The sequence below is a fragment of the Crotalus tigris genome, unplaced genomic scaffold, assembly GCF_016545835.1.
Source record: "Crotalus tigris isolate CLP2741 ecotype Arizona unplaced genomic scaffold, ASM1654583v1 scf7180000017698.756297, whole genome shotgun sequence".
Lineage (NCBI taxonomy): Eukaryota > Metazoa > Chordata > Lepidosauria > Squamata > Viperidae > Crotalus > Crotalus tigris.
In genome coordinates this window covers 625,053-649,671 of record NW_024096575.1, presented here as the reverse complement: position 1 = coordinate 649,671, position 24,619 = coordinate 625,053, and the positions used below count along the sequence as shown (strand labels likewise).

The window sequence follows — 24,619 nt, the reverse complement described above, 5'->3', positions numbered from 1 at the left end:
CTCCCTATTGCTTGTCACCTTCTTGCCACTTTCACCCACTAACGGACCAATCATTTCCTTCACTTTTTTCTTGTTTTTTACATGTTGAAAGAAGTTTTTTGTTATTTTTGACTTTTGTCGCAAGCCTTTGTTCATTATGAGCCTTAGCTTTCCTCACTTCATCTTTGCAGGCTCGGGCTATTTGTTGATATTCTGACTTAGTTATGTGCCCCTCTTTCCACTTTCTATACTTGTCCTTTTTATCTTTCAATTTATCAGAGAGTTCTTTATGCAGCCATGCTGGTTTCTTTTGAGAGCTGTTATTTTTCCTCTTTGTTGGTATTGAGCTAGACTGGGCTTCTATTATCTTGCTTTTCAAAATTTCCCAAGCTTCTTGAGTTGTTTTCCCCTGAAGGATTCTCATCCATGGAATCCTTCCAAAGCCCTCTCTAAGTTTATTGAAATTAGCTCTCTTGAAGTCCAAGACTCTAGTTTGACTATGTTTTATTGCTTGTGCTTCCATAATGTTGAATTCCAATATTGCATGATCGCTACCTCACAAGGTTCCTGTGGCTTCAACACCTTCTATCATTTCATCTCTGTTAGTGAGAATTAGATCCAAAATGGCTAATCCCCTAGTTCCCTTCTCTACTTTTTGGGAGACAAAGTTGTCTGCTCAGTTTGTCAGGATCTGTTTGATCTTCCTCTTGGTGCAGAGTTTGTCTCCCAGTTGATGTCAGAATAGTTAAAGTCCCCCATTACTACGATGATGTGCTTCCTAGATACCTTAGTTAGCTGACTAGCAAAAAGTTCATCTATTTCCTCTGTTTGGTTGGGTGGTCTATAGTACACACCTATGGCAATGTCAGTTTGTAAAGGTATCCCCACCCAATAAAATGTTTAAAAACTGAGATTCCAAAAATTCATTGGCAACAAAAATCTTTCTCACTGTTGTGGATATGGTGGTAGAAAACTGGATGAAAACATGACTATAATACAATAGCCAGGGCAGGAATTAGGCAACTATTCAACTTAAAATTTGTCTTTAAGGGTTTTTTTGTTTTTGTTCTTTTTTTGATGTCTCCTTGAATTTACAGAGTGACTATAACTTAATTCTGAGTACAATATTATATCTTGCAACATTTTATCAGAGGTTCCGCTTGAATGCCTCTATTTATCATTAGGTTTTGATGGCAAGTTTCTATTTTCCTGTAAAGCCTTTGAGAGTTGAATAACGTGGAGAATAAGTGGCTGCTTTCTTCTAAAATCTTAACAAAGAAAAGTGTCCCAAGTTTATCATAGAATATGCATGCACATATGCATGATTTAAATAGACTTGTTTGTGAATGAGCTAATTTTCTCCTTTTGTCAGTCATGAACCCAAAGAGAGATTTACAATGGTGAAGGGATAATTCACATTTTGTCCTAAATCTATTGTTCTCAAAATCTAATCTAGGAATTGATGCCAAGGGAAATAAATATTAAATATTCCATCAGTTTCAAAACATATATTTATAGACCTTGTTATAAAATTTATAGAAATTGATTCTAAGCCGAATTTATACATAAGTTCCAAAAACTGGTTTTGCTTGTATTTGTTTCTTGTTTGAATTACTAAATTCATATATATATGACTTTGTATATATATATACAAAAGTTATATTTTATGTTAGTTTGGCCTACTTCTATTTTGGATAGCAATTGCTCAGGTTATTAAATTACCAATAGTCCCTGTTGTTGCTGCTGTTATAAATTAATATCCAGTTGTGTCCAGGAAAGAAAAGTCTCATGAGTTTTTTAAAAAAAATATCCTGCATTTTTTTTTAAAAAAATATGACAAGCTGAAAGCAGTAGCAAAACTGTAAAGAACCAAAATTTGCAATCAGGGAACCAATTAAATAAGGTATTAACTTGCAATCCATGGGTTACTCTGAGCATCACAGGAGCTCACAGGATAAATCAAATAACCCCTCAAAGGGTAGAGGAAAAAAAATCCCTGGAGAAATATATTCAGTTTCAGATATCCATTCCCCACTGATACCTCTGAAGCTCTTTAACATCAGAGCTGTGACTTCAAAAGAGGTTTTAAAAAAAATCAGAAAGCATCAAGGAAAGATTTAGCTCCGTACATTCTTCCCTTTGTAAGACTAAATGAGATGTCTCTTTCATTGGAGGAAATTGTACTTAATGGTTCATAAATCTTTCTGAATGTACATACCATGACTGCCACTAAGACCCATTGATTATGATGCAAGTTCTTAATTTGAGCCAATAGTTCTAGCTAGGCCTTATTCAGCCCGCTGTGGGGTCTTTCATCTGACATGTTTCCTGAGTCAATGGGTCTTTAAGGATCAAAACAAGTGTTCCAATACCTTGCAGGAAAGTGTGATAAAATGCTTTTTTTGTAGGATAAAGAAAGTGTAGACCAGCCTTAATTGTATCTGTTCTGCGTGTAGCATTTCCAGCTAACATATTGCCATGAGGTCAACAAAAGCCCAGTTATGGAGTCCTTGGTGCTCTCTCTGAGTTTGGTTGCTTTCTTGCAAACATTTCCTTACCCAACTAGATAACATCATCAGTGCAATGAAACATCTGGAAGAAAACAACCAAGCTCACAGAGCACCAAGGATGCTACAGTTCAATCCTGGACTATAAATATTCTCTTCTATTAAAAGTTGCTATGCAAGCGGGCTTCCGGTTTTGTTGTTGTGGACACAGGAAGATGGGGCTCCATCTTTCACGTTCGATTTTGCCCCACTGGGGGACCCTTGAAAGGGTCGAAAGTTGCCCCATAGAGGCGACAAGCAAAGAGGGGACCCTCATTGATCTGAGGAAGCCCTCCAAACTGGTGGGGGAAAGACTAGCTACATTCGCGTAGCCAGTCCAAAGCTGCTGACAATGGAAGACAACAAGCACCAACAAGCAATCTTACAGCAATGTGGATGAAACTGGGTGAGACCTGAGTCTCTCTTTATGATTTTAAGACCTCTTCCTGAAAATCTGCCCAAAACATTCCCCAATGAAAGAGGGAAAAGGAATTTCCACCCCATTCCCTCAGAAAAAGAAAAGCAGTGAATTAATTATTTGGGGAAAATGGAGAAACCTACAAGACTAATTTGGAGTTAATATATAATATGCCTGGAAATTTGGGGGTTAAAAGTGCTTTTAAGACCTTTAAAAAAAAATACTTGAAAAGTTTACAATATAAGTTTTGGATTTAAAAACTGAAAAATTGCATTAATGACATCCAGTGGTGAATTATGGCACTACAACTTATTATGCCTAAAAGAAACCTATCTTGAAGCCCAGAATTAGTTAAGACTTTGGCTGGCTGGCTTGGAAGCTTTCATTTTTGAAGATTACAGCTGAGAAAAGAGAATAAACTTGTGGGCTGCTTATTTGTGTGGCAGATGATAAACTGAATTGGCCTGTATGAATTATAAATACAAATACTGACTTTCAGAACTGTATTGTGGAACTATTTTCCTGTAGAAGAAACATATACTATTGCCTGATATGATGGAACATTTTTGATTATAAATCTTGATTGATAAACAACTTTTAATGGTTCTTTCCTCTCCCTGGACAGAAAGGATATATTTCTCATTGGACAGAAAAATTTGAATTTTACTTATATTTGCTTAGGAAAGGTTTAAGAACGGCTAGTTGGTTAGATAATATATAACAGCCACTTACATAAAAATAAAATGGATGTTCCATACTTCGCTTTAAATGGTAAAAAAACATCTGTTCAGCTGTCCACTGCACAGCTGATCAGCACAGAAAACGGCAGGGGATTTGATCCTCACTTGCCTTTCTGCCTTGCTGCTATGGAACTGAGCCCGAGGCAAGCTGCTTGCTGGAGGTGGGGGACTGCTGCTGTGAGCTGGGTGCTCACAATCATCACTCCAGATGCTGGTTACGTGGGGGGGGGTGGGTCCGGTTGGGATCCGCCTATTTAGCACACTGGGAGGTGGTAGCTCTCGGCACTGACTTTGTTTTTGCAATTGCTTTGCTCCTCGTATGCCAAAGTGTGCCTGAATAAACCAAGTTTCCTTTGATCCTGATGTATCTGTTTTCTATTGGGCTCAGGCCTGGGTTTGGGACCTTTGACACCATCCTTAACATCTGTCTCCAGAAGCCTCAGTTTGACATACCACCAAGAAAATACTGATGAACCACAGAAAGAAATTGTTTCCGTGTTGAAATTAATACAAGAAACAATTACTTTAGTTCGTGATGAGATTAAAAATAACTCAAAGGAGATAAAAGAACTATTTTCTAATTTAAATCTATAAACTCAAAATAACTACAGAGAAGGAACCAGCAACCCAGAAAATAGAAGGAAAGCTAGAGAATGCTGACACAAATATTGAGAATCTAAAGGAAGAAACTAATGACCAGACTCAGATAAATGAAGATATAGAAGACCCAACGATAATATTGGAAATAGAAAAGACATTCTACAAACCAAGATTTTAGAACATACTGGAGGATAAGGAAGGAGAGCTGATGGAATGGAAGATAGAGCTGTTAACAGAACAGTGGGGAACTGGAGAAGGAGGGAGCTGTTTAATGAATATCAATGGGTTAGTTCTTCCAAAAATACTTTAACTAAATTGTTTCTCTTGTTTCAAATAATATACATAAAAATAGAGGAAGAATTATTTGATGATCCAAATGCACTGACTTGGAAAGTTAGTTGGCAAAGGAAGAAAGCTAGAGTAAGACTGAAGAAAATAGAAGCTTTGACCTATTAGAGGGAATGTTATATTACTAATTAGATGTTTGAATATGGTTAAGAATAGATTGCTAGAAATAGAAGTATTATTATTACTACATAAATAGGATTTGTAACCAGAATGTCATATCTTGGTATGAAAAGGGAAATAAGAATATGCTAAGAAGTTTGAATACGGAAAACTTTTGGTTACCCAAATATAACTTGTTCTGAAATTATATAGGTAATATCAATAGTGCTAGTCACCAAAGACCCCTTTTTCTTGATTCTTGAGGCCTGATACAAGGGAAATTTAAGAAGTTCATATTTAGTGGGGGGAAGTATCATTGGTAGTGAATGCAGCCATCTATGCTATTTGTGACCACATAGTCACACAACCTCAATTTGTAATGTTTCTGCCAGAAAATAGCATTTACTGTATTTCCAGTTTCTGGCAAAAATGCCCCATAGCAAACTTTGCTTAATAACGACCTCCAAAAATATCATAAAATGGATTGGTTACATGACTTATGACTGTAATGGGCAGGTTCCATTATGTTCTTAAGTTGAGAACTACCTTTATCCTCAAACTTTATAATCTGTTTTAAATAGGGGAAGGACAAGACAAGAATCAGCTCTACAAAAGTCCCCACAAATTCCTTTTGACCTCTGGTATTAACCATAATCAATTTCCTTCTAATTAGCTTGCCAATCCTGAAAATAGCAACACTCAATAAATAGCAGAAGTATGGTCACCCCTAGTCCTCCAAAATAAAAATAAAACCCAGTAGGTTACGTTGCTATCCTGATTATGCAAAAACTTTTAGCAAAGCAATAACAACCTCCTAGTTGCTCTAAAATGCAAGTTTATTATGAGTCTACGATGAAAGAGATGGAGAAGTCAGACGACATTCAAGGAGAAATAAAGGTTTGTATTTACAAATACTTGTCCTCATTCCAGATAATCTACATTAAAGAATATTGACAGCTTCTATATCTGAGTTAATGTGAAGAGACAGATTGCTCTGATCAGACCTCTGCGAAAGGCTTTAGGGTAATAAGAGTCAGTCAGTGGAGCCTTCCAACCTGCTTTGCATCTAAAAAGCCCCCTTGTGAACATTCAGCACAAACTAATTTAATACCCCCAGTGGCCATGTCAGCTGAGGAAAGTAGGGAACCAGACCATTTAAGCCACATGTTTTTCTCTTTAACCCACTTTCTGATTTGGAGCTTTTATCATCAATTCCTTTGCTCCCCCTGTGATTTAAAAATATTTTATATTAATTTCCTCATTCCGGTTTCATGTTCTCATTTTAGGATGCAGGAGAATTGTTGTTATAAATTAACTATTTATGTATGTAAAGCAGTTTATAGAGCAAAACTGAGATTTAGATGATATAGACATAGATAATATAAATATAGATATAGATGAAACAGATATAGATCATAAAGATATAGATGATATTGATATAGATGATAAAGAAAGAGAAAGAAAGAGAGAGAGAAAGAGAGAGAGAAAGAGAGAAAGAAAGAAAGAAAGAGGGAGGGAGGGAGGGAAGGAAGGAAGGAAGGAAGGAAGGAAGGAAGGAAGGAAGGAAGGAAGGAAGGAAGGAAGGAAGGAAGGAAGGAAGGAAGGAAAGGCAGTTTACTAAATATGGCAGACAATGCCACTATTTTTATCAAACACATCTGACTAAATCAGGGCCCTATCTGTATACTAGATTTTTATATTTTATTAATAGGTTCCATCAAAAAAGAGTTGCATGCAACAATAGTAACATTTAGGACATCTAATTTTCATAATTTTGTGTATGCAACCTTTCTAATATACATAGTTTTCTATCCAGAATTTTGTGCACAATTACATAAAAGTAATTTTATGCAATTGCTTGCAAAGTACAGTCTATTTATAAATGTAATTTCTATAAACTATTCACTTCTTTATTTGGGTTCCCTGAATATTGATAGCCACTGCCATCCCTTATTCATTCTTTTCGGGGCTGCAATGGAATCTGTTTGGTGGGAATAATAATTCTGTCTCATGGAAATATATGGCATGTGTCTGTGAGAGAGAGACAAAGAGAGATCTTGAAGTCTAAACAATATATTGATCAATAATGTATTGATCATACAACACCAATTCTTCTTCTTTATCTCTATTAGCCTACATTCATCTTGATAGCCACACCATATTAATCCTATTCTTAAAAAGTGAGATTGAAGAATGCAGGGTTCATATCTTAATCATGGGATGAAACAGTGAATTTGATGTCATCTCATTTATTTGAAATAAAATTAAAAGTCAGGTTATTTTATCTTATTCATTTCACTTCATATTTTGTAGAACAAAAGATTAGAATTATGAGCCGAGGTGGCGCAGCAGTTAGAGTGCAGCACTGCAGGCCACTTTAGCTGACTGTTCAGCAGGTCAGCGGTTCAGATCTCACCGGCTCAAGGTTGACTCAGCCTTCCATCCTTCCGGGGTAGGTAAAATGAGGACCCAGATTGTTGGGGGCAATGTAAATATATATATACATTGCTTACTGGTGTACACCGCTTAGAGAGTGCTTGCACTTAAAGCGGTATATAAGTCTCATAAATAAATAAATAAATAGATAAACAAAGCAGTAAGTGAATTTGCCAGAAATATAATAGTACAGTAAACAGAAAGGAGGCAAATAAGCATTTTCTGTTGCTATTGTTGAAAAGGAATCACTATCAAGACAGCTCCGCTTGTCAAAATGTAACCCAATAGTAAACCTTATTCTGTGATAGCTTGAAAAATAAGTTGACTCCTAACTGAATCCAAAGAAATTTATTTGACTTATATGTTATTGTGAACTTGCCAGATACCCACCTCTTAAAGTTACTCATGAACTGGAAGCCATTTAATTGCTATTCCATTTTTTTCTCCAATTTTGCAAAGCAGTCTTTCAAATGAAAAATGTCCATATTAAGGGGAAATGCATACAAAAGCTCATACATTGGTAAAACAGCATACCAAAAAGCAATACACTAAAGTAAATATAATGAAAAATGAGAACAAAAGGAAATTGTGCTGAGCATATGTGCAAATCTTTGGGCAGACTTTTTTTTAAAAAAAAAAAAACAGAATTGGATGTAGAAATTGAATGGAATGTACCTACCACCAGAAAAACAACATGTTATTTAAATTTTTTGTCAGATTTATATCCTGCTATTCCTTCCAGGAGTTCAAGCAATGTACCTACTTTTCCCTCCTTCAATTTTCCTATAACATCTCTGGGCCACTGGCTGGGTTAAGTGATTGAATATCTTTGCACAGGAATGGGAGCTCAGGGGCAGAATATAGCCATTAGCTACCAGGTTTAGCATATCCATCTTTTTTAAATGTCCACAAAGCCTGGAAATTTGCCCATCTGTCAACATCATCATCGATCTCAGCCACCCTCTCCACCTCAAAGGGCAAACTAATGTTTAAAGTTTTCTAACTGTGGCTTTACAGGTTGCACAAACCTAGCCATTTATAAATAAAAGTTTATGAATTACTTGGATATGCATCCAGCCAGATATAGCTTACTCAACAAACCATCTTGATATAAGTCATAGATTAGGGCAATGTGTAGATCAGGTCATTTCCTAGACTATTATAGTTGGTCACACAGTCAGCCAGATGTTTCGAGTGCATTCGGCATTTTTGCCTAACCTATCAAGTATTTCCATGTACCTGGGCTAGACAGTTGTTGTTTGATTGGGGTTAAAGGAATTGTCACAGGTGCCAATAAAGCTCCCATACGCAATTGACTGATGGTTATCTTGTCAATGCCAGTGGTGTTCAAGTGTTTTGAAATTGCACCCTATTACTGTTGTATTACTTTTGCTTTCTTTTGCCACAGTCATTCTGCTTCTGTTTGCAAGTTTGCAAGTCATTATATTTTGTGATTTTCTCCAGTTCTTTCTCTTCTGTTCTGCTGTCTCCAAGTATTGCAATGCTCATTTTCGAGACTATTATTATTCAGGCAAGTTTCTGGGATTGTGTAAAATAGAGACTGAGTCACAGCATGTATTATCCCATTAAGCTATTAGCTTCCCTCTCTGCTTTTTTGCTCTTGCTTCACTTCTAAACTTGGTGATCATCAGTCACACTTTCACAAATCTGAGGTTACAATTGTATTCCACAGAATGGAGTTTGGCAAGGAACGTATGCAGCATGTGTGGATGGAATGAATTCAGTTGTGAACACTTAACGCTCCTGTTATAATTTTTTACTCTCCCCATCCAGCATTTAGTGAACAGCTTGTCTTACCTTTCCATGCCCGAGATTTTCTTTCTTTCCCCTAATTGATTGTTTACAGCACAGACTGAATTTACAAAGAAATTGAAGCACATTTTTCATGACAATCAGGAATTTTTTGTCTAATAATTTTGTTCAACTGCATCCGACAACAGAAATGGGCATTTATTTCCTCTCAATTGGTCTAGGTTTGGTTTGGTTTGGTTTGAAAAAGCTCCTAAGTCTACACAAACAATTTCACCTAAGGCATATGAGCATGTGTCATGATGAATGGATACAGAGAGAGGGGGGGGAGGGAGGGAGGGAGGGAGGGAGGGAGGGAGGGAGGGAGAGAGATCTTGTTATATATGGATGACATAATGATTAGCTTCTATAGAAACATTTTTGCTCATATGAACTTATCTGAATGGCATGTGACTTTCCCAGTTATAGTGGAGTATATATGAAATACTGTTCCTCTGAGGCAGGCTTGTCACACAGATTTAGTACCAAGTGAAATACCTATCCCTCAGGGCCACCAACAAAATGTCGCAGCATTATTCTTTTGTAGTCTGCTGAGCCCTTTTCCATTCCATACCCCCTTCCACCTGTTTTCCCTTTACTTCACCCCATAGTCATTTTTCATTGTATTTAGCAAAACCCGGGGCTTCACCAAGTCCATTTATGCATGACAGGTGCCAGTTTGGCTATTGGTACTTGTCTGTCAGTATCAAAAACTAAGGAAGTTGATTATGATTTTTTCTTTAAAAAAATACTATTTCTACTGGATTTTACACTCACACACTCCCCCCCATCCTCCCCAATATTAAAAGTTTTTAAAAAGGAAGATAAAAACAAATATAAAATAACATGAAATAAGGAAGGAAAACAAAAAGAAAGAGAAAGAGAAAGCTAAAAGTTCAAGAAAATAAAAAAGTAATCCAGCCTTTTGCAAGGTGGCTCATTTTGGTAGTGTAAGGCTTGATCTGGACACGAAACAAACAAATAAATAAATCAGCTTAGTGATGATAGCTGCACCAATGAGGATGGATAAGCTCACCTAGCAGCCTTATGTAGATGTTAAATAAGAAGGAGAGAACATGAACCCTGAAGCATCCCACATAGCAGGGGTTGAGAGAGGGATCTCTCCTCCGTAACCACCAGGGACTGAACTTGGCCTCAGAAAAAGGAGATGAACCATCACAACCATCCACTCACCACAAATCCTCTAAGACAATCCAGAAGAATATCACTGTTGATGGTATCAAAAGCTGCCAAGAGGTCAAAATAGGGTAAGGATGGATGCACAACCCCCACCCCTCCATCCCTCTCTTCCTATAGATAATCTAAAAGCATGACCAATACTGTTTCCATCCCATTCTCAGGCCTAAATCCCAACTGAAAGGGATCTGGATAACCAGACTTTAATGATTTTCTCTGGTTCTTTTTCTTCTATTCTGCTGTCTCCAAATATTGCAATGTCCACTAGGAAGACTTTACAATACTTATTTTCTGCCCAGCTCCCAGCAATTCTGTAGGTAGAGGCTACAATAGTCAAAGCATTTAGAAACAAAGAATAGTTTTTAAAACCCCACAAAAACAGCACATGCCAAAAGAAATCAATGGCCAATAAATCAATAAATAAACTGAAGGGAATGGGAAGGAAGGAAGGAAGGAAGGAAGGAAGGAAGGAAGGAAGGAAGGAAGGAAGGAAGGAAGGAAGGAAGGAAGGAAGAGGCAGGGAGGGAGGGAGGGAAGGAGGGAGGGAGGGAGGGAGGAAGGAAGGAAGGAAGAGGCAGGGAGGGAGGGAAGGAGGGAGGGAGGGAGGAAGGAAGGAAGGAAGGAAAGGAAGGAAGGAAGGAAGGAAGGAAGGAAGGAAGGAAGGAAGGAAGGAAGGAAGGAAGGAAGGAAGGAAGGAAGGAAGGAAGGAAGGAAGGGATATTAGGTATCCTTGCCTAGGTGAAGGTCTGGGTAAAGAGACAAATCTTTAATGCCCTTCAAAAAAAGAAGTAGGGTGGGAACCGCTCAAATTTGGGGGGGAACCACTCACATTTTGAGGGATTTCTAGTTATTGTTTCTAAAAATCTATATTCTAATTTTCAGCTTCTTTCACACTTTTTACTTCTATCCAATATATCCCATTCCCATATCTGATTGATCTTTGGGGCAATGATAGCATCCTTATGCCCAACTAAACCTGGGATGGCCTCAAGAAGATCCATTCTTGTTCTAACATATTCCATAGTTTGGTGATGTGATGATCACTTGTAAAATTCTGCCTCTCTAATTCATTGTTGATATTGTCACAACCTCTATATCAATGATGTCAGGTTAAAAATAAAATATGCATTGATGTGGAATGGGAGGTGATAGCCTATGTGGCTTCCATTTTCAGTAATAACATCACATTTCTTGTGAAGTTTAATTCCACTCTTCAACTTCATTTTAACGATATGCTATGCAGCTATAATCAAGGGAAATCATATAGCCAAAATTCATTTCTATCTTCATGTCATCCTGCCATAGAATATACTATAAATCATCTCTGGACTATATACAATTAATTTTCTCTTCTTTACCCATCTGCTTCTTCTTTTTTACCGTGTTTTTGTTACATTTGTTTTTAAGGTCACTCTCACATTTCATTTGAACAGCTGGTACTTAATATTGAAAGATTGTTGGATGATAAAGTTACACAGTCAGTGAAAGACAGATGTCATTTTAAAAACTCATTATGTTTTACTGTTTGCTAAAACAAGCACATTATGAGCACATTTTTAATAAAAGATTTGTCTGCCGGTTGAGGAATCTGGCTCCTTAAATCAGAAAAGTTTATTTTACCCTCATTTGAAAGACTGGCAAATTCAATTCTTTTTCTTCATACTTAAGGAACGTGGCCAGACTTCACAATTCTATTTACGAAACTTAAAAAGAAATGACACTATGGAAATTACCTTTATTTGAGATCATGTAATATGCCATTTCAGGATAAAAACTTTTTTTATAATTTTCAGGGTAACTGTTCTTCCAGATGGAAGCCTGCAGATTCTGAATGCCTCCAAATCTGATGAGGGGAAATACATATGCCGAGGAGAAAATATATTTGGTTCAGCAGAAATTACAGCTTCAGTATTTGTGAAAGGTGAGATTTAATAGGAATGTGATCTGAGTAGGTTAATAACTAAGTAAACCAGAGTAAACCAGCAAGTAACACCAAGTAAACCAGCAAAAGTCCAGTAAAAGCCAGTTTGGTCTAGTGGTTAAGGCACCAGGCTAAAAAGTGAGAATCTGTGAATTCTGGTTTCACATTAGTCACGAAAGTCAGCTGGGTGACATTGAGCCAGTCACTCTCTCAACAACTTCACAGAGTTGTTGTGGGGAAAATAAGAGGAAGAAGTATGTTGTATATCTTTGCCACCTTGAATTATTTGTAAAAATAATCCGGTGGGATACAAATAAATAAATGAAACTAGCATGCTGGTATTCCAATACTGTACTCTGCTAACTACAGCCCTGGTAGAACAGAAATAAGAATACTGAGATTCTTCTTCCTCTTCTTCTTCTTCTTCTTCTTCTTCTTCTTCTTCTTCTTCTTCTTCTTCTTCTTCTTCTTCTTCTTCTTCTTCTTCTTCTTCTTCTTCTTCTTCTTCTTCTTCTTCTTCTTCTTCTTCTTCTTCCTCCTCCTCCTCCTCTCATCTATCTTCTATCTTCCTGCTTCCTGCTTCCTTCTTTCTTTTTCCTTCTTCTTTCCACCTTCATCCTCAACCACCAATTCCTCCTCCTCCTTTTCGTCTTTCCTCCTCCTCCTCCTCCTCCTCCTCCCCCTCCTCCTCCTTCTCCTCCTCCTCCTCCTCCTCTTCCAGTGGTTTTAAGGATAGTGGGGAAGGGATAGTGAAGGATTTGGACCTCTTGGATCCAAGGTTTCTCTCCTAACCTTGAGTAACTACAATCCCCTTGGAACTAGATTAGAACATGTACATACCAAATCCTTACATCAAGATTGCAACCTATTATCCTCTGCTATGAGTTTGGTGATCCAACATATTTAGCTGGCATCAGGTATGAAAACCATTTTTGACTTACAGTATTGTTCTGAAATAATTATATTATGCAACCGTCCAAAATCCAGACCTGTGCAGATATGTTGGGCCATAATATACCTATTGTTTCTGCTCATTGAAAGCAAGTAGAAGTTGCAGTGCAACACATATACTCTCTTTTTCCCGCCCACCTTCCAAAGAATGGTCACAAAGGAACTACTAATAAGAATAAAATAATTGCATTTTAAAAATTAATTATAAACATAAAGGAAACTTATAAAACATTTAAAAGATATCAGAGGAACAGCAACACACCAGAATTAACACCCAACTCTGCATCCTAAACATTCTACAAATCAAAATTGTGCCTGAATATTTTTTTCTTTTTCTGAACCACAGACACAAAGCATTGGGCTGAGAAAACTGATAAAAGAAAAAGGAAAGGAATGGGTGTGTGTTTGAAAAAAAAAATGCCCCCAAATTACAATTACTACTTAAGGCATCTATGTATGTTTTAGTGATCTTTGTCTCCTCTGCACTTTTATAATGACTGTGAAAAAGACAAACAAAACGAGATGTTCGTGTACAACACGAAGAATCACTGTCTACATTTTCCTGATTTTTCCATCTATTTTGCAAGAGTGTCAATCAGCGCAAGCCCAAACAGTAAAAACAACATTTGCAGGAATATTTCTTAGTTGATGCCATTGATTTGTTTTGTCTCCCAGAACCTACCAGGATAGACCTGTCCCCCAAAAGAACTGAGCTCACGGTGGGAGAAAGCATTGTCCTCAGCTGCAAAGCTTTTCACGACCCCACCTTAGATGTCATCTTTCACTGGAGTCTGAATGGACAGCCTATCGATTTTGAAAAAGAAGGTGGACATTTTGAAAGCATCAGGGCGGTGAGAATCAGTTAAAATCCATTTTCTTTGATGAGTTTAATGGAATGCAACATGCTGAACAAATCTTCAGTGCAAATTTGCAGATATGACTGAATTACAATTAGGAGAAGGATGGATGGATGGATGGATGGATGGATGGATGGATGGATGGATGGATGGAAGGAAGGAAGGAAAGAAGGAAGGAAGGATTCATTTACCAAATTTAATATTTCATTTAAATTAATTGAAGTATAGGATATTTGCTTTAGGCAAAAAAGAAATTGCAGAGAATCCAATCATTTGGCTATTGTTAAAATATTTCTGAGTTAAGACATTAGATACATTGGATCTTTAATTTTATAATTCGTAATTACTGGGAATTCTGGAATTTTTTTTTCTCAATTCATTTTAGAATACCAGAGTAACAAAGCTGATTTCATGTAAATGAGAAACATGTTCTGTCTTTTTCTTTCCTATTTTTCCTTCTCTTCAAAGATGATAACGCTTCAAACCTAGAGTGGCAACAAACTCCTAGTTAAATGTTATATTGCTGTCAATAGAAAGCTTGCCTTTTTAAAATTGATTTTCAAAAGAGTAAGCCACTTTCAGGAAACAATAGCAAAGACTATAGAAATATTTCCATAATTACCATGTTTATCTGCAATAAACATTCATAAAGGCAAATTTCAAGAGATATTAAGCACCCCTTTTGTTAACTGTGATTTATTTTATAGCCACTGTGATGACAAACAATGAAACCCAACACTCCATATATAAATACAGTTAATTATTTTTTAATTCCCATTAAGATTATTATAATTGATTATTTGAATGATTAGTACTGAGGATATTAACTAAATATTAATAATATCAGCAAATGTAACTCTAGTTCTGCACAAACTCATACAATAGACAGTATTTTTGTAAAGAGTCCACATCTATGTAACCAACCCATAAATATTCATTGCTCTGGGGAAAGAGCTCCAGCTCTGGGGGCTGATAGGCAAATAAAAATATTTTGGACTTTTGATATGGACATTTCATGGAATGGTTATGATTGTGCATATTCCCAGCCACCAAAGAGATATTTACCCTAGGAATCGGATTAGAATGCAGCATTGCAGGCTAACTCTGCTCACAGCCTGGAGTTCGATCCTGATGGGGCTTAAGGTTGACTCAGCTTTCCATCCTTCCAAGGTTGGTAAAATGAGGATCCAGATTGTTTGGGGCAATAGGCTTCCCTTGTAAATCACCCAGAGGGTGCTGTAAAGCACTGTGAAGTGGTGTATAAATCTAACTGCTATTGCTATTGGTATTACTAAGGTGACCAACCATCCTCCTTTAGGGAGGACAGTCCTCCTTGTGTAAGTGCTGTCCTCTCTCGAAAGATGTCCTCCTACATGTCCTCCTTTCTGATATTTGAAGACTAATCTGTAAATCTCCGTATTCGATCGATGCCGATACAATCCGTTGCATGTGATGTGACGTATTTGTATTTGACATGACAATTCGTCAAGGCTGGGTACAGTACGGTGAGACGCGATTATGAGACGCATGCGCTCTGCACAGGAGAATTGTTCTGAGAGAGTGCGCCGCGCGCAAGAGTGCTCCGCACGCAAGTGGCTTTGTTTACTTCTTACTGAAACATGACACGGCACACACGCACGCATTAGACTCACTTTTTTTTCTTCAATTTATTTGTGTCCTCCTTCTCATTGTAAAAAAGTTGGTCACCTTATTATTACCAAGTCAGTAAAATTTGAAACAAAGCACTGAGTGACATTTGTCTTCTGACAGAGGTGACAGTACTCCTTCTGCTGGTCAACAGGTTTGATGCCAAACCAAAATAGCCCAGCAGATAACTTCAAACTATTGTCATTTTTTTGCTCGGTGTACCTTTCCTGGCATGGAAGAAAGGAAGAGGAATTTAACTGGTCCTTATGTGAGGCCAGTGAAATGTCTGTGCCTTGGAATGACTATAAGGATCAGAAGAGAAGAACAGGGCGTTATGCTACCTTAAATATAGAAGAGAAGGAAGGGGGGAATTCCTGAGAATCAGTTTGGCCTAGTAATTATGGCACCAGGCTAGAAACTGTGAATTATAGCATCACCTTTGGTGTAAAAGCAGGCTGGGTGACTCTTAGATCTTATCCATGATGATCTGGTCCTTCAGGTGTTCCAAACTATTCTGATTATCACTGGAACTAGGGAAAGATACTATATTGTTGTTGTTGTTGAAAATAGTATGCCTTCCACATGTAATACAGGCTGAAATAAAGATTCCTATGAACATTCCTTATGGCTTTGAGAACCCTACATTTGAACTCTCTGAAGCACTGAAGAATGTGATAAATATGCCAGTAACAGTAAAACCACCATTTAAAAATCCTAGTTAGTGAACTTATGAGGGTACAACAGACCCAATCTGCATCTGGATATTGCCTCAAAATAACAAACAAAACATATCATATCAGGTAGTCTGGCCATTTCACATAAATTAACACCAGTGATGTAAAATGGCAACAATTGACACAGATAGTCCTCAACTTACGACCACAATTGAGCCCAAAATGTATGTTGTTAAGTGAGAAATTTGTTAAGAGAGTTTTGCCCAATTTTATGACTTTTCTTGCCACATTTGTTAAGTGAATCACTCCAGTTGTTAAATTAGTATTATTAAGTGAATCTGGCCTCCTCGTTGACTTTGCTTGTCAGAAAGTCGCAAAAGATTATCACATGACCCCAGGACACTGCAACCATCATAAATATGAACCAGTTGTCAAGCATCCGAATGTGAATCACGTGACCATAGGGATGCTGCAACAGTCATAAGTGTGGAAAAATACCCGTAAGTCACTTTTTTTCAATACCATTGTAATTTCAAACAGTCACTAAATGAACTGTTATAAGTTGAGAACTAACTGTACTGCAAACTCAGATTTAACAAACATTGATTTGTGACAGATATTCCAGCCACTCATATGGTCCATTAAATTAAGATTTTATTTTCTTACTGAGTATTCAATAGCTTTAATATAGGAGAGTGTAATGGCCAGATTAAATATATATCAGTTAATTTTGGGGGTCTCTGGGGTCCTTAAACTTTCCAATTTATAACAGCCTGTAAGGATTTTGCCTGGTAAAGGAGAATGCATACAGGAGAAGACTTTAAATACAGACTGAAATGTGTTGAATCTCTGTTCAGAACTCAGAATCGTGGATAATGAAGATGACAAAAGAATAGCTGTGTTTAAAAACCTACAGCATCCCAAAATTAACTTAAACTGCCTTTTGTTGCACAGATAATGGCACTTGCAAAATCTAATCACCAGAGACAATGTAGCAAGTATTCCTAAAGGAGCTAGGGATATGATTGGTTTTTACTAGCCTAAAATTGATTCCATTCTAAATGTAAATTTGAGTTAAATATTAACACAGAGCCATGTAATATATATAAAGGAAAGGAAACTCTGTAAGGAAACAAACAAAAGACTAATAAGGTGCTGATTTGAATAAAAACTTCTTATGCTAATTTATAGATGCTGGTATAAATCCTAACTATGTTTTAAAGCAGAGCATTGTACAATATTGCAAGGGCGGGGGGGAACCAGCACTAGATATCATCCAGGTGGGTGTTCAAACTAAACTCTGCCAAGCTATACTATTTGTCAAAGTAGCAAAGGAGGGTTTCCCATTTTGTCTCAAGAAGCTTAAGAATTTCTTCCCAGTTTCTCCTGACTAAGATAGTAGCCTTCCAATATCTGAGGGGCTGTCACAGAGAAGAGAGCAGGACAAGAAGTAACAGATGGAAACTTATCAAGGAGAGAACCAACCTAGAACTAAGGAGAAATATCTTGATTAATCAGTGAGAACCATTAATCAGTGGAATAGCTTGTCTTCAGAAGTCCAACCGCCTGCTATAATAATAATAATAATAATAATAATAATAATAATAATAATAATAATAATAATGTTGGAAGGGACCTTGGAAGTCATCTAGTCCAACCCCCTGCTCAGGCAGGAAACACCAGTGGTTCTCAACCTTTTTAATGCCACGACCCCAACCGGTCGTAAGTCGAGGACTACTCAACCGGTCGTAAGTTGAGGACTACTCAACTGGTGTAGCGCCGTTTGCAGAATGGGACTTTTGGCGGGCTTAGCAGGGCAGAGACAGCCTGGACAATTCCTATTGGCTTTTGAAAGCCAATAGAATTAGACTCTATTCAAGAGAGTCTATTCCAGGGGTAGGCAACCCAAAACACTCATTTCCCACCAAAAACAAAACACCGGGAGCCGCAAAACCCTTTTGATATCTAAAATGAAGATAACACTGCATATATCCTTTTTTACCTTTATTATAGGTGTGTGTGTGTGTGTGTGTGTGTGTGTGTGTGTGTGTGTACACACACACACACACACACACATTAAAAATAAAAGTAAAAATATGACTCTTGGGAATATGCATACTATTAAAACAATGATCACCAAGAGAATGCTTTAAGAGAATAAAATTACATACACACATAGGTAAAAAAAGGATATATGCAGTGTTATCTTCATTTTAGATGTCAAAAGGGTCTCTGTCTCTCTGTCTCTCTCCCTCTCTATCTGCCCTTGGTCTGCCACTCCTCTTCCCCCACTCTCTTTCTTTCTCTCTCTCTTTCCCCCCCTCTCTCTCCCCCTCCCCCCTCTCTCTTTCTCTCTCTCTCTTTCTCCCCCTCCTCCTATCTGCTGCTCACCTGGCAAGCTTCAAGCTGTTGTCCAACAAGCTCAGGGGTAAGCAACCTCATCTCTTTTATGACTCATGGACTTCAACTCCCAGAATTCCTGAGTCAGCCTAGCTGGGCTAGCTAGCTCTCTCCTGCCCTTCCTGCTTCCTGCTTCCTGCAGAGATGCAGCAAAGGGAGGAGCTCCGCCCAGTAAGCTTTTCAGCTCCTCGGAGAACGCTGTGAGTGCACTCTGTTTTACACAGACACACACACACACGCACACAAACACACACACACACACACACAGAGAGAGAGAGAGAGAGAGAGAGAGAGAGAGAGAAGCAGGAAAGTGTAATTGCCTTTCTCTGTCTCTGTCTCTCTCTGCAAAGGCAGAGGAAGCTGGGAGCCACAGGGGAAGGCTCAAAGAGCCGCATGCAGCTCCAGAGCCGCAGGTTGCTGACCTGTGGTCTATTCTATTGGCTTTCAAAAGCCAATAGAACAAAAGGGAGTAGCACAGCTAAGGAAAAGGGGGGGGGAAATGGCGGACTGCGTTGTTTGGCGACCCCCGTGAAATGGTCGTTCGACCCCAAATGGGGTCCCGACCCACAGGTTGAGAACCACTGCCCTACACCATTTCAGACAAATGGCTGTCCAGTCTCTTCTTAAAACCTTCCAGTGTTGGAGAATTCACCGCTTCTGGAGGCAGGCTGCTCCACTGATTAATTGTTCTAACTGTCAGAAGTTTCTCCTTAGTTCTAGGTTGCTTCTCTCCTTGATTAGTTTCCATCCATTGCTTCTTGTCCTGCCTTCAGGTGCTTTGGAGAATAGCTTGACTCCCTCTTCTTTCTGGCAGCCCCTAAGATATTGGAACACTGCTATCATGTCCCCCCTCGTCCTTCTCTTCGTTATACTAGACATACCCAATTCCAGCAACCTTTCCTTATATGCTTTAGCCTCCAGTCCCCTAACCATCTTTGTTGCTCTTCTCTGTACTCTTTCTAGAGTTTCAGCATCTTTTTTACATTGTGGTGACCAAAACTGGATGCAGTATTCCAAGTGTGGCCTTACCAAGGCATAGGAAACCCTATACCAGTGATTGCGATCCTTTTAGAGACTGAGTGCCCAAAAACTGCCCCCCACCCCCACTCCGCCTCCCACCCTGCCTGCTCCGCCCCTGCCCACCCACAGGGCCACGCACCGCCTCCATGGCCCACTGCAGCAGATCACCCAGGCAGCCCTGCAGTGCCATGGCAACCATGCCCTCCACCCACACCCCGCAGCAGCATCTGCACGCTATGGGGCATGAGGGCGGAGTCTTGTCCCTGCTGCCCGGCTATGTCTTTGGCTGTGCTGCTCTGTGTGGGCCGCGCCAAGGGGCAACTCTCCAGGGGGGCTGCTGGTGAGGGGGAAGGCGGGGCTGGGGCAACGGTGCGCGTGCCCACAGAGAGGGCTCCGAGTGCCGCCTCTGGCACGTGTACCATAGGTTCGCCACCACTGCCCTATACCATTTCAGATAAATGGTTGTCAATCTCATTTGATACGGCTATCTTTCTTGCTGCAGCAACTCTGGGCAGCAACCAGAAATAAACCAAAAATAGCAACAGTCCAAAATAATTAAAAATAAACCCCACAATAGTCAGTTGGCAATGAGACAAATAAATCCTTTACATGTTATAGATCAGTAACAGACAGACAACATACAGTTAACCAATGAACCAAAATCCAGCTTCTGTGTTCACACAGCATGCTACGTGCCAGGAAATAAACTTTGTATGTTTTAACATCTGGTTCATGTTTATTTGCTGAGAAAAATAATTGGGTAATTCAATTATCTGAAGTACTAATTATCCAAGTCCAGCTTAATTTGGCCTAGGGTATTGTCTGTATCCAACCATTTTTAAATCATAGCATCTACATTTTCTTTCCATGGACATGGTCCTAACTTAGTATGCTATACCAAAATAAGATTTTGGTTCTTTATGACTTAGGGATCCATTGATTGCCCTTTGCAAGGACTGTTGTTCATTTATGTGATAACCAAAGACTTGACCAAACCAGGACTTAAGAAAGTTTGAACAAAGAAAAGTTCCAGCTGCTTTAATTTGCTTTACATCAGTGGTTCTCAACCTGTGGGTCGGGACCCCATTTAGGGTCGAACGACCATTTCATGGGGGTCGCCAAACAACACAGTCCGCCATTTTTTCCCCTCTTCCTTAGCTGTGCTACTCCCTTTTATTCTATTGGCTTTTGAAAACCAATAGAATAGACTCTCTTGAATAGAGTCTAATTCTATTGGCTTTCAAAAGCCAATAGGAATTGTCCAGGCTGTCTCTGCCCTGCTGAGCCCGCCAAAAGTCCCATTCTGCAAACGGTGCTGCAAGTTATCTGCAGCGAAGGCGAGCTGTCTGGAAGCTTCCACCCCTCCCTGCTGAGCAACTACTAAAAATGTAAGTAAAAGAGAGCCAGGGGTGGGAGGTGGGCCGGCAGGCACAGGGAGGGTTGCTGGCACGCGTGGGGCCCTGCGGGTGCCTTACCTCCCTTGGGCTGGGCCAGCTGGTGGCCCAGCCGGTGGTCGGCCTGCTCCATCTCTGCCGCTTGCGAGCTACGGCCAGCGCAGGGGACGGCACCACACATGCGTGGCGCTCCCAGGCAAGGAAAGTCCTCGACTTACGACCAGTTGGTTAGTCCTCGACTTATGACCAGTTGGGTAGTCCTCGACTTACGACTGGTTGGGGGTCACGGCATTAAAAAGGTTGAGAACTACTGCTTTACATTTTTGTAATTCCAAGTATGGGACTAAGCCTTATGTCCCCAATCATGGCTACTAATGATTACAACCATGTGTTGGGCAAGTGGTTGTAATCTGTTTCAGGGGGTGCTGATATAGTGGTCTTGCTTGATATAGTGCTGAAATTCATCCAATTGGTTCTGCTATTTAGATTTTTAGATTATACATATATGTCCTTTCTTGGGGAATGCATTGTGATACAATAATTGAGAATCCTTTCTTAGAGCATCAGATAAATCAGATACTGAAGGAGTTAGATGAAGCAGTTACTGTCTATTTGATATTTTTATTTGCTTTAACAACAAAGCTCTCATTAAATGTAAATTATTCTCAGAAGGGAAGAGAAATGTCAACTGATTTGGTCTTACCTTTTCTGTATCCATGGTTTTATATCAAAAGCATAAATCTTTCTGAATACACCATATTTCACAGCTAATAAGTATTGTAGCACTAGGCAAGCTGCAAACTTTGAATCCCAAATTGGCACCTTATTGAAAAGAAATACAATTCATCACATCGTCCAACTTCAGAGGCACAATGAATTGGCTGAGTCCCTGAGATTTTAAAATCTCACAATAGAAACATGGGAATTGTGCTTTTTCCCCCCTGCACATTTGGCTTAGGCAAGTATCAACAGATCTGTCAATCTTGATGTTTATAAGGAAGAATTATGTTATTAGAAGGCTTTTGTTTTTTTAATGAATATTTTGAATTTTTTCCCAGGGTTTCTAAGTAGATTTTGTTTGTTTGTTTGAATTCAAAGTATGCATGAAAAAAAGAACATTCTAGTCTGTGTCACTTCAGAGAGGGAATACAGCCTCCAGATTTGCAAAGGCCCTTCCTTATATATTATGAAGGGGACAAATATAATCTGGCCTGCATGACCATAAGAACATAACAACAGTCCTGCTGAATTAGATGAAGATCCATCTTAATCCAACTCTATGCTTCTTAATGACCATGGGTGCTTATAGGTCAGAGATGGAGAATGACCACCATCTGACCATTGTTCCCCTACATTTGGAGTGGAGAGGTTGAAGGGGGAAAGTGCTACATTAAGTCTCCAAGATGGCCTGTCCTTAACAGACCTCTTTTACATGAATATATCCATTTCCTTTCCTAAACATTCCATTGGAATGATGTTCTGGGCCACTGGTTGGCAACCCACGGCTCCGGAGCCACATGTAGCTCTATGAGCCTTCTCCTGCAGCTCCCAGCCTCCTGTCATTTGCAGAGAGAGAGAGAGAGACAGGGAGAGGTGCTTGCACTTCCCCTCTCTCTGTGTGTGTGTGTGTGTGTGTGTGTGTGTGTGTGTGTGTGTGAAAAAGAGAGTGGCCTCATGCTGTTCTCCAAGCTGACAAGCTTATTGGATGGGGCTCCTCCTTTGCTTCATCTCTGCAGGAAGCATGAAGCAGGAGAAAGCTGCAAGCAGCAGCTCTCTCTCTCTCTCTCTCTCTCTCTCTCTCACACACACACACACACACACACACACACACACACACACAGAGAGAGAGAGAGAGAGAGAGAGAGAGAGAGAGAGAGAGAGAGAGAGAGAGAGAGAGAGAGAGAGAAGGAAGAGGACTGGCAGACCAAGGGCAGGAGAGAGCCAGCCGAATAAGAATGTGTGTCAGTTTGTCTGAGAACAGCAAAGCCAGCTTGCCAGAGGGAGGGGGAGAGAGGGGGGGAGAAAGAGAGGGAGAGAGGGAGAGGAAAGAGAGAGAGGAAGAGAGAGGAAGAGAAAGAAGAGAGAGAGAGAGAGAGAGAGAGAGAGAGAGAGAACTCATGCACAGCATCCTCTATTTCTTTTTAATTAAACTCTTCAATCAAGCCCCCCCCCTATGGCGCACGTGAGTTTTGCGGCTCCCAGTGTTTTCTTTTCTGTGGGAAACGGGTCAAAGTGGCTCTTTGAGTGTTTAAGGTTGCCAACCCGTTCTGGGCAAAGACATGCTTTCTTTTTTGTGTTCTAAATCTCATTCCTTTGAGCTTCATTAAGCTTTGGATCACCCCAGTCCCAATGTTTTGAGACAAGGAGAACACTTTTCCCTCACCTGGTTTTATCCACCTTGATCAGATGCCTTCTGTCAGGCATGAAGAATCAGGACCATCTGTTAAGTTCCATTTAAATTGATTTATTGCTCATGCCTTTACACAACAGTTTAGTCACTAACAGTCAGCACTAAATTGGCACTAGATCAGCGGTTCTCAACCTGTGGGTCGCGACCCCATTTGGGGTCGAATGATCATTTCACAGGGGTCGCCAAACAACGCAGTCCGCCATTTTTTTCCCCTTTTCCTTAGCTTTGCTACTCCCTTTTATTCTATTGGCTTTTGAAAGCCAATAGAATAGACTCTCTTGAATAGAGTCTAATTCTATTGGCTTTCAAAAGCCAATAGGAATTGTCCAGGCTGTCTCTGCCCTGCTGAGCCCGCCAAAAGTCCCATTCTGCAAACGGTGCTGCAAGTTGTCTGCAGCGAAGACGAGCTGTCTGGAAAGTTTCCACCCCTTCCTGCTGAGCAACTACTAAAAATGTAAGTAAAAGAGGGCCAGGGCTGGGAGGTGGGAGGCTGGCGGGTGCAGGGAGGGTTGCTGGCGCGCGTGGGGCCCAGCAGGTGCCTTACCTCCCTTGGACTGGGCCAGCTGGTGGCCCAGCCAGTGGTCGGCCTGTGCTGTCTCTGCCGCTTGCCAGCTATGCCTTGGCTGGCGCAGGGGGCGGCACCACGCATGCACGGAGTTCCCGGGCAGGGAAAGTCCTCAACTTACAACTGGTTGGGTAGTCCTTGACTTATGACCAGTTGGGTAGTCCTCGACTTATGACTGGTTGGGGGTTACAGCATTAAAAAGGTCGAGAACCACTGCACTAGATGAAAGTTACAGAATTCAAGAGGGACTAGATGTGGATCGCTTGCAGGAATGTAACAACTCCAAACTGATTCCTCTCTTGATTCCATCCCCTGGCTCTGCTTCTCCTTAGATCTTAGTCACCTTTTTCTAAACTAAAGAGTCAAATGTTCTAACTTTCTCTCATAAGCTGGTGATTGAGTCCCCAGTCATTTTTATTTGCCATCTTCTGCTTCTGTTCCAAGAACAGACATGTTACACAGTAGATATTTGTAATGGCATCTGGCAGATTTCTTTTAAATCCTTTTCTTTATAATCTTCAGTATGAAATTGCCTCTCTCCTGCCTGTCACACAGTGACTCAACAATTTCATTGAGCTACCCGCTATGACTTCAAGGTCTTTTTTCTG

The 24,619-nt window shown here is 39.7% G+C and overlaps 1 protein-coding gene across 1 annotated transcript in view; it reads left to right on the top strand.

The window, feature by feature from the left end:
• The window catches only part of CNTN5 (contactin 5), a 139,212-nt gene that overhangs the window by 46,576 nt on the left and 68,017 nt on the right, over window positions 1–24,619 (top strand). The window contains exons 2-3 of the mRNA XM_039338372.1: window positions 11,966–12,093; window positions 13,720–13,895. Coding sequence (XP_039194306.1) covers window positions 11,966–12,093; window positions 13,720–13,895 — 304 coding nt within the window. The remainder of the gene's footprint in view (window positions 1–11,965; window positions 12,094–13,719; window positions 13,896–24,619) is intronic.